The sequence below is a fragment of the Dipteris shenzhenensis genome, chromosome 20 (genome assembly GCF_047967505.1).
Source record: "Dipteris shenzhenensis isolate YYH24624 ecotype China chromosome 20, Dip_SZ_1.0, whole genome shotgun sequence".
Taxonomy (NCBI): domain Eukaryota; kingdom Viridiplantae; phylum Streptophyta; class Polypodiopsida; order Gleicheniales; family Dipteridaceae; genus Dipteris; species Dipteris shenzhenensis.
In genome coordinates, this window is record NC_141615.1 from 35,341,088 (window position 1) to 35,351,262 (window position 10,175).

At 44.8% G+C, this 10,175-nt stretch overlaps 1 protein-coding gene across 10 annotated transcripts; it reads left to right on the forward strand.

Moving 5' to 3' along the window:
• The first annotated feature begins 3,110 nt into the window (after nucleotides 1-3,110).
• Nucleotides 3,111-9,257, forward strand: LOC147889582 (ABC transporter G family member 39-like). Of its 10 annotated transcripts, none has more exons than XM_087391216.1 (21): nucleotides 3,111-3,195; nucleotides 3,265-3,424; nucleotides 3,651-3,727; nucleotides 3,815-3,868; nucleotides 4,001-4,091; nucleotides 4,236-4,537; nucleotides 4,666-4,947; nucleotides 5,060-5,376; nucleotides 5,477-5,637; nucleotides 5,731-5,834; nucleotides 5,929-6,094; nucleotides 6,225-6,359; nucleotides 6,452-6,636; nucleotides 6,723-7,055; nucleotides 7,149-7,439; nucleotides 7,579-7,662; nucleotides 7,760-7,893; nucleotides 7,993-8,220; nucleotides 8,306-8,477; nucleotides 8,576-8,830; nucleotides 8,985-9,257. In XM_087391216.1, the coding sequence occupies exons 1-21, from the start codon at nucleotides 3,112-3,114 to the stop codon at nucleotides 9,255-9,257; spliced, it is 3,888 nt and encodes a 1,295-aa protein (XP_087247342.1). In that variant the 5' UTR covers nucleotide 3,111. The 10 variants fall into 10 exon arrangements, with proteins under 10 accessions (XP_087247342.1, XP_087247343.1, XP_087247347.1 ...); XM_087391217.1 differs by having other exon boundaries at nucleotides 6,225-6,282; nucleotides 6,393-6,636; XM_087391221.1 differs by having other exon boundaries at nucleotides 6,225-6,282; nucleotides 6,480-6,636.
• The last annotated feature ends 918 nt before the right edge of the window (nucleotides 9,258-10,175 follow it).

Genomic DNA, 10,175 nt, shown 5'->3' on the forward strand with positions numbered 1-10,175 from the left:
AGTAAGCTTTAAAGTCTATTTTGCAAACATGGTGAATTATGCTAGTGGGTCAATTACTCGAATGCTTTTCCTCATTTATGGTCTTCACGTGCAGGCTACTGTGTAAAATGCTTCCAAGGGAGAATAAACTACCGACCTCAAGAGATATGGCAAGGCAACATGTGACCTCTCTTGGAGGATAAGATTACAAGCGCATCCATGCATGTGTCAACGATTGCGTTTTGTTTCGTGGACTACATAAGGATGCAAGAGAGTGTCCTACTTGTGGAGAGGCAAGATATAGAGCAGATCTCAAAACCTTGGACATGCCTCGTAAGGTATTGTGACATTTTCCCATAATCCCTCGCATCCAACATATGTTCAAGTGCAAATCTATTGTAGAGCTCATGTCATGGCATTCCTCCCATCGATCAACCGATGGCAAGTGGAGATTGTGCATTCTCTTTCATGGCTTCATTATAACACCGTGTAAGGGACCATCGCCCATGTTTAGGAGCATTTTTGCTACAATCCCATATGGTCTCTAAATCATCATTCAAAACGAGGAGATTTATAGCCGAGTACTTCATGCCATTAGGGTTGTGGAAAATATTAGCTTGGGCGATTGCCTTTGTCTACTCTTTTAGTGACAGATGCGTGGTAGTGTCAGCCACATCCATCATGAATTGCATCGCTTGACTACTACAAGTGCGTTCATCTTGGACTTGGTCCTCGGCCTGTGTGGATGATCGCGAGGGTGTTCTTGATAATGATGCCATTGTTTTGGTGAAGTGCTAAACCCTAAACATAATAGCAAATATACGAGTTCAGGACATGATACATACATACATTCAAACACATTTGCTTCTCATCCTATTGCAGAAGATTGTTTTCTTGAAATTTCAAAACATAAATCCTAAACAACCAATGAAAAAACATAAATCCATTTCAAAACAGTGCAAAATTAATATTTAAAAACTACAAGACTTGGAAATGGAGATATGATGACTTGCAAATGAAAAATTTATAGATAAGTTTTCATATCGTCCATTGGACGCATTGCGTCGTTTTCATCAACACGGTGTGCGCGAAGTTTAGTTAGTAGCAATTCCATTGTCATCCATTCCTGAGGCTCATTTTGGCACAAGTTGAGTTTATAATCCCACAACAGCTTGATTACATGCCCCGAGTATAGTTCATCATCTGACAGTGCGGACCTGCATCCCACAAGGAAGTTGGCTATTTCTCCAAGTAACCAACCAATAGCATAGCAATCTGACATGTCTGACCATGTGCCATTTGATTCTTCAGTGGACTTTAATGGAGACTTTGAAGTGGTTGGCTTTCTCTCTCCCTCTCACTTCTCTCTCTCTCTCTCTCTCTCTCTCTCTCTTCCCTTCTTTATCTCCTCAAATCTTCTTATAGAGGATCTCTACCTTTTCTCCCCCACCCTCCCTTCTCTCTCTCTCTCTTTCTCTCTCTCTCTCTCTCTCTCTCTCTCTCCCTCCTTTATCACCTCTAGTCTTCCTCCCCACTATTTCCAGTGGATTTCTTTTTTTTTACTTTTTTGATCTTGGGTAGGCCTTATGAATGATTGAATGTCATTCACCTTGTTATTATTTCTTACAAAACAATCTAAAGTGTCTAAAGACCCGTAAAACCCACAAGTTGGAGCCAAGTGCTTCACAAGTTGGAGCCAAGTGCTTTCGTGCATACATGTACCTTGTTTAAATTAATGACATTTTAGACACGTGAGGCTACCCCTTGGATCTTATAACAATGTGTGAGCTAGTCAAGGAATATCCGGAGGGGGGTGGATGATAGGGACAAACGAAAGTCTTGAATGGTTGAACTTATTTAGAGGAGTACAAAAATCAGGACGCGTCACTAAAAGAGGAGAATGAGATCATGTAGGGCGTCATTGGAGTGTGCAAGCCATCTTTATGAGAGCAACTTCATCTTCTTCCATATTCCAGTTGTGAGCTCGAGACGAAGTTCCCTCTTCATCCATGGGCCTTTCTCGCCCTTCCCTTCTCCCCTCCCTTGCTTTCTCCCCTTCTTAGCCTCCCCCTCCCCTTCCTCCATGGCTTCCTTGACCGCCCAGCCCAACCTCTGGACCGGTGGCCCCTCACCTAGCCTCCAACTATTCGACGCTGACGATAATGTCTTCTCCCGTTCCTCCACCCAGCGTCATGAGATCGACGACGAGGAGGCCCTTAAATGGGCTGCACTTGAGAAACTGCCCACCTACGACCGCCTCCGCAAGGGCATTCTCAAGTCTGTAACGGAGTCTGGGAGTCTCATTCATGAGGAGGTCGACGTGACGAAGCTTGGATATGCGGAGAGGCAGCAGCTGATCGAGAAAATATTGCATGGGACTGAAGAAGATAATGAGCGTTTCCTTGTGAAGCTAAGGGATAGAATAACGAAGTACGCCGATGTTCTTGAAACTTAAAACTCGAACCTTAAATCTCTTATTCCAGATCTCAAATGTTTATGTCGTCTCTCCTTAGTTGCACATTCTTCTTTTCAATCTATTTTCTTTTGCAATTAGTCATTGAACACTTCCTTAGATTAAACTCTATGAGATCCGTTACCCTTATCCAGTTCTTGATTGTTATGCAATCCAGCGTTGGGATTGATCTCCCTAAGATAGAAGTTCGTTTTGAGGGCCTTACGGTTGAGGCAGACGTGCATGTGGGAACCAGGGCATTGCCAACTCTCTACAACTTCACAGTAAACCTTCTGGAGGTATGTATGATAGTAAACAGTCCTTTAGTAGTCGGGACTCTGGAGGATTAGATATGAGCAGTTGATCTTAGAAAAGACAGTCGCTGATGAATGTAAGATAAAATTCCTTCGCAGACTTAAACATCGCGCCTTGAACGCGAGCTAATTTTCTCCATAAAACCAAGCTGTCTTGCCAGGGGATTCTCGGTTGCTTTCACCTCTTGCCTAAGCGAAAACGAACCCTCAAGATTCTTCGTGCAGTCAGCGGCATTATAAAACCTTCCAGGTTCCTTGACAAGTTTCTCCTACGCACCCTTTTATTAGCTATCACGTTTCAGGCTGCTTGGTGCAAACTTTCCCATTATCCAAATCTACAACCAACATGTTATTCATCTTTTCAGAATGACTCTTCTCCTTGGGCCTCCGAGTTCTGGAAAGACGACTTTGCTGCTGGCTCTTGCCGGAAAGCTTGATAGAGATCTCAGGGTGAGTTGGTTGTCTTCAGTTTGTACGCCCGCAACTCTGCTTATGTAGAAGCCAATGGTTCGATTACAGGTGTCAGGTCGGGTCACCTACAATGGACATGAATTAACAGAATTCATTCCTCAAAGAACGTCTGCCTACATAAGTCAGCAGGACATTCAACTCGGCGAGATGACAGTCCGTGAAACACTTGACTTCTGCGGCCGTTGCCAGGGCGTAGGCACAAGATACGGTGGGTGATCAGCTCATATCTCATCTAGATCACTTTAGCTTGAATATGACGCTCTCGTATCCTCTAATAAATTGATCCAGCACCTGCTAGCAACAATCCTGTGTACAGCAAAATTCACCCTACTTGTTTTAGGTGTCGCAACAAAATAATTTCCCTTCAGGGCAGCTAATCTTAGTTAGAATGTTGTAAGGTCAGAAATCAACGTACTGACGACATTCTCCAACAGAGATGCTGACGGAACTTTTGAGAAGAGAGAAAGATTCTGGGATTAAACCGGATCCCGATCTTGATGTGTTCATGAAGGTACTGTTTTTACTATCCCTACTGCTATGTACGTTGATAAGTCGATCCTTGAAAACGCTCATGGTATTAAACTGCCTCTAATTGCAGGCAGTATCCATCGAAGGCCAGGAGACAAGTATAGTCACAGACTATGTCATAAAGGTATTTTCATGGAGATGATATCTGGAGCTGTCCTAAATCGTTGAACATTGCTGGCTATGTTCAAGGAATTAATTTGTCAAGTTTTTGTCAGTGACGCTTATCTCAATAGTCTTCTACAATGGGTCCTTTCAGATTCTAGGGCTTGATATCTGTGCCGATACCACTCTTGGAGATCAAATGCGAAGGGGCGTTTCTGGAGGGCAAAAGAAGCGAGTGACAACTGGTAAGTGCGATGAACGAGAAAGAAGACAACTAATAAATGGTACCTGATGTTGAACACGTCGGGGGATAGCAGTTTCCTTCCACATGATCGCCTGATCGCTGAACAAGATTGCACGATCGCTGAACACGTCCTCATGTGCTCCAGGTGAGATGCTGGTCGGACCTGCTAAGGCGTTATTCATGGATGAGATCTCAACTGGGCTCGACAGCTCAACTACTTTTCAGATCGTCAAATGTCTGCGTCAGACTGTTCATGTGATGGATGGGACTATGCTCGTCTCACTCCTGCAGCCTGCTCCAGAAACGTTTCAATTGTTCGATGACGTTATCCTCCTTTCCGAAGGCCAGATAGTGTATCAGGGACCTAGAGAATTGATTCTTGAGTTTTTTGAAACAATGGGGTTCAAGTGCCCAGAAAGGAAGAGCATAGCTGATTTTCTGCAAGAGGTAAAACATGCATTTCCGTGCGAGCTCGCAAAGTATCCTGTCGAATACGAGGCAAGTCTAGTTGTGAGGGAGGTCAAGAAACCAAGGGGTTACCAAAAGGTCTAATTTTGGGTAGCCTCGTCTTACAGGTCACTTCAAAGAAAGATCAAGAACAATATTGGGCAATTAAAAGCAGGCCGTACCGGTATGTCCCTGTGAAAGAATTTGCAGAATGTTTTAGCTCCTCCCATGTTGGTGAGAGCATTCAAGGGGAGCTTTCAGTTCCCTTTGATAAAGCAAGAAGTCACCCAGCAGCTCTCTCCACCAATAAGTTCGGACTTGGAGAGTGGGAACTTTTTAAGGCTTGCTTGTGGAGAGAATTGCTGCTCATGAGACGCAACTCTTTCGTCTATGTTTTTAAAACTGTCCAGGCGGGTGGCCACCTTGTACTCCAATTCGTTCATCGTCCCTTTTTCATTAACAAATTTATTTTGCAAGTCCTGCAGCTTATATTGAGCTGTGTGTATTTCTTCTGCGTTACAGATCTCTATTGTCTCGATCATCGGCATGACTGTATTCTTCCGCACAGAACTACATCCCAACAGCATCACTGATGGAAATTTGTATTTGGGTGCCCTCTTTTATGGGCTTATCAATGTCATGTTCAATGGTTTTGTTGATCTTGGCACCGTCGTTAGTCGGCTTCCTGTATTCTACAAACAAAGAGATCAGCTGTTTTACCCTGCTTGGGCATTCACCATACCGATATTTATCGTGAGAATACCATTATCCGTTTTGGAGTCAGGAATCTGGGTATGCTTGACCTATTTTGTGATTGGGTTTGACCCGGAACCTGGCAGGTTTGTAGCTCAACAATCAAGCATTTCTGCTGCCCTTTCTGAAATTGGTATCCACTGTCATTGTGGCCCTTTTATTAAGCAGATTTAATGCATGACACAGGTTTTTCAGACAGTTCATGCTACTGTTTTTCGTATCCCAAATGGCTTTGGGACTCTTCCGCTTCCTCGGTGCTTCTGGCCGATCGGCGATTATTGCAAGCACTTTTGGTTCCTTCGCACTTATGGTTATCTTCGTCCTAGGGGGATTTGTAATCTCTAAAGGTACCCAATTCGTTGTAATGAAATGCTAGAATGTCAACACGGCTTGGAATATTGTTTACCAGTACTGAGCCTTCATCCTGATGGAATTGACAGACAACGTTCATAAATGGTGGATTTGGGCATATTGGGCCTCCCCTATGATGTATGGGCAAAACGCTTTAGCGATCAATGAGTTTCTTGGAAATCGATGGAACAAGGTGTCAATCGGTGCTTGTATTCCTTCTATCTTGAAAAAAAGCCATGATTGTCCTCATGACGGGATCTGACTGATTTTGTGGCTCATTGATTCAGCCAAACAATGATACAAGTGTGGATGCACCAACCTTAGGCACGGCAGTTTTGAAGTCCCGTGGAATGTTTACAGAGGCATACTGGTACTGGCTCAGCATTGGAGCGCTTATTGGATTTGCGATTGTCTTCAACGTTTTGTTTGCACTAGCCCTAACTTACTTGAATCGTAAGTCTTTCGTCAGGTTTTCTCCCTTTCCGTTTAATTAGTCTTGTAGATAAAGGCTTTGTTTAAGTAGGAGAAAGTATTCCAAGCTTTACAGATTGGGGCAAAGCCACTCACTTCTGTTTTTTTGTAGCGCTCGGCAAACCACAAGCCATTGTACCACAGGAAGTTCTTGACGAGGAAAAAGGCGAGCCATTAGAGGGACCTAGCATAAATTCCGCAGGACCATTAATCTCATCAGTTCCTAAACAGTCCACAGGCGATCAAGGTGCAGTGTGTTGCTCTTCCTCAATCTACAAAGGTTTTACTTCCAGTCAAAGCTACGCGGTCGAAGTAATCATCTATGTTGGCCACCAGCAGGCATCGATTTGCCGGCGAGAACATCAAGTGCTAGGCCATCAAGTGGTTCTGTTGGTGCGGCTTCTGATGCGTTGGACCCTGCAGATGACGAAGCCACCGGTGCTCCAAAGAGAGGAATGGTTCTCCCTTTTCAACCTCTTTCTATTGCATTCAACAACATAAACTACTATGTTGACATGCCAGCGGTAATCTCCTTTTCCGGCGTCCTGTGACTGTTCGGTCAAGCTCTTTCATGCGGCTGTGATAAGCTGTATTGGTATATCAATTTCAGGAGATGAAGCAACAAGGAGTGACCGAAGACAGGCTACAACTGCTACGTGGTGTGAGTGGGGCGTTCAGACCGGGTGTTTTGACAGCTTTGGTTGGTGTGAGCGGTGCTGGTAAGACAACTCTTATGGATGTTTTGGCCGGAAGAAAAACAGGTGGTTACATTGAGGGAGATATCAGCATTTCTGGATATCCCAAGAAGCAGGACACCTTTGCGCGGATTTCAGGTTACTGCGAACAAAACGACATCCATTCACCAAATGTCACAGTTCACGAATCTCTGATATACTCTGCATGGCTACGCCTGCCCAAAGAAGTGGATAAAAATACAAGAATGGTAGACGTCCACCTTAAATGCCAGTTTATAGTGTGAGTTGCAATGCGAAAGATGTTAGGTCCTCACCTGCATTTACTGTCCTTGCTTTGGCAGATGTTTGTGAATGAGGTTATGGAGCTCGTAGAGCTCAACCCTCTCAAAGAAGCTCTGGTTGGTCTTCCTGCTGTCAATGGCCTCTCGACGGAGCAGCGAAAAAGGTTGACCATCGCTGTAGAGTTGGTTGCAAATCCTTCCATCATTTTCATGGATGAACCCACCTCAGGATTGGATGCACGAGCAGCTGCCATCGTGATGCGGACGGTTCGCAACACTGTAGACACCGGGAGAACGGTTGTGTGCACTATTCATCAACCAAGCATCGATATATTCGAAGCTTTTGACGAGGTTGTTGCTTGTTGATTTGCAGTTCATAGCGCTCTCTTAGTTATGACCGAAAATATGCCACAAATTTATGCCTGAGATTAAGCTGAACGAAAGGATGTAAATGTTTAATGTGAAACGCTATGGTATTGTTCTACTGCAGCTGCTTCTTTTGAAACGAGGAGGAGAAGTTATCTACGCCGGTCCTCTTGGTCGTCAATCTCGGAGACTTGTGGACTACTTCGAGGTAAGACGTTACTCAAAAATGGCTGGCCGAATTTGAAAGATCAATCAAAAGTTTTGTGATTGTCACTAACTCGAAAGAAACCCGATGTGCGATATAGGCTATACCCGGCATTCCAAAAATCAACGATGGATATAATCCAGCTACATGGATGCTGGATATAAGTTCCCAAGCAGCTGAAGTCCGTCTCGGTATTGATTTTGCGCAGATATACAGAGAATCCGCTCTGTTCCAGTAAGATGTACTTGTGTTATCGCTTAGCTAGCTACGATTTAGTTTCCGAAAGTGTCTAGCCGCGAGATCATCTAAAATTTTAACTGTAATTTTTTGCAGGGGGAATCAAGCATTGATTCACGAGTTGAGCACGCCGGCTCCTGGCTCCAGTGAGCTTTTTTTCCCGACCAAGTACTCGCAGGGCACTATCGTACAAGCCCAGGCTTGCCTCTGGAAACAGCATTGGTCTTACTGGCGCAATCCGTACTACAATGCCGTCCGGATACTGTTCACAACAACGGTGGCGATCATGTTCGGAACTATCTTCTGGGATCTGGGTTCCAAAATGTAAGAAGATCTTGTTGTGCTTGGATCCGAGCGATGATCAAATCTATACGTTGTTAGGCAAATCAGTACAGTTGTTCTGTGGCAGGGGAACGGCGCAGGACGTAAACAATATCATGGGCGCGTTGTACGCGTTGATTTTGTTTCTAGGCGTGAGCAATGCGAACACGGTAGAGCCTGTGGTAGGCATTGAGAGGACCGTGTTCTACCGAGAGAGGGGTGCTGGAATGTACGCAGCCCTTCCATACGCTCTGGCTCAGGTGACATTCGTCTCGCAAATTCGCTCTAAGTTCTCGTTTGTCGCTTTCCCCATTTCTATTGTTGAGCAGATCTTTCTAAAATTCCGTTGTTATTGTAGGTGATAATCGAAATCCCTTACGTCCTCGTGCAAACCGTCATCTACGCACTCATAATCTTCTCCACCCTCATGCTCCCGTGGACGGCCGCCAAGTTCTTTTACTTCACCTTCTTCATGTTCTGCACCTTCTTGTACTTCACGTGCTACGGGATGATGGCAGTGGCGATGACGCCGACGCCACACTTAGCAGCGATAATTTCATCGGCGGTGTACAGTCTATGGAATCTCTTCTCGGGCTTCATGATACCAAGAACGGTAAGCAAAACAAGAAAAAGCTAGAAAAGAAGCAAGAAAGGGAAGGTATGCGAAGCTGATGCAACACCATCTCGAAACGACCTTGTTATATATTCTCATTTTGACTGGATTGTCCAGTTTCTGAGGCAAACGCATGTGGTGTAACGTGTTGCAGAGGATACCGATATGGTGGAGGTGGTATTATTGGGCAAATCCGATGTCGTGGTCGCTGTATGGGCTGATATGTTCACAGCTGGGGGATGTGAAGGACAAATTCTTGGAGGTCCCAGGGCAGGGGAAGGAAGCGGTGGCAGATTACATAAAGAAACACCTGGGCTTTCACTACGATTTTCTGGGCGTGGTGGTAGCCATGCATTTGGCGATCCCGTTGCTCTTCATTTTAGTCTTCGCCTTCTGCATCAGAACTTTCAACTTCCAGAGGCGCTGACTCCTTAGAAGCTTTCACAAATTAAAAAAAAAGCTTTACCTATCAACGGTCCAGAATCGCATGCAGGGAAGTACGTCACGAGATTTGGACGGCCCACATTAATTCTGACGTGGCCGCTTCCCGACGTCTTATCTTGGACGTCTGCATGGGTGGTGCAGATTCGCATGAACCCGCAGTACGTGGACGGTCCAGCTTTAGTCGCTTTGGCGAGATTTCATCTCGAGATCAGATTCCCGCGAATCTGGCCGATCGCACGTGCCACGTGGGCAGGAATCTTTGGTTCCACCTCACCGCACTCGGTCAAACAAAAAAGAATAATACTTTACCATGACACACCTCACTCAGCTTTTTCCTTCAATTTTTTGTGCCCCTTTCCACCTTGTACATTCTGCTCACATAACATTTTTGTACTTTGTACATTGTACTTGTCACTTTGCTCGCCTGTCCAAAACATTAAAGATTTTAATCCATTAGACAATTCATTGGGCTTGCCTCTAGGCTTTCTAAGTGCATTACAAAGCTTCTTATTTGCCCATTAATCGATGTGCTCTGCTCCATCCTGCATTTTGAACTACACCATTCTAGTTTCACATCATTTTTGGCCTGCCCCCAATGGGTAGGCCTTAGTATTCGTTTGGCCTCCAAAGAGAAAAATCAAGTATTTAGTTAGTTTTATGTTCACTTTTTATTGGCATGCATTGTTGGAGGAGCATATGAGAATCCCATGAAATTCTCCACACCTGTGTCTCTCTCTCTCTCTCTCTCTCTCTTCTTCTTCTTCCTCTTCATCCCTTCAAATCCTCCACTTTTTTATGCCCCCCCTCCCCTCTCTCTCTCTTTCTCTCTCTCTCTCTCTATTCTTCCCCTTCTCTCTCTCTCTCTCTCTCTCTCTCTCTCTCTCTCTCTCTCTCTCTCTCT

What these genes read in the sequence shown, in the direction of transcription:
- LOC147889582 (XM_087391216.1), top strand. Translation starts at nt 3,112, where the DNA reads ATGACTCTTCTCCTTGGGCCTCCGAGTTCTGGAAAGACGACTTTGCTG. An exon ending in TTTGACCCGGAACCTGGCAG is followed by an intron (nt 5,377 to 5,476) that starts GTTTGTAGCTCA and finishes TGCATGACACAG; the next exon opens with GTTTTTCAGACAGTTCATGC. An exon ending in TGGGATCTGGGTTCCAAAAT is followed by an intron (nt 8,221 to 8,305) that starts GTAAGAAGATCT and finishes GTTCTGTGGCAG; the next exon opens with GGGAACGGCGCAGGACGTAA.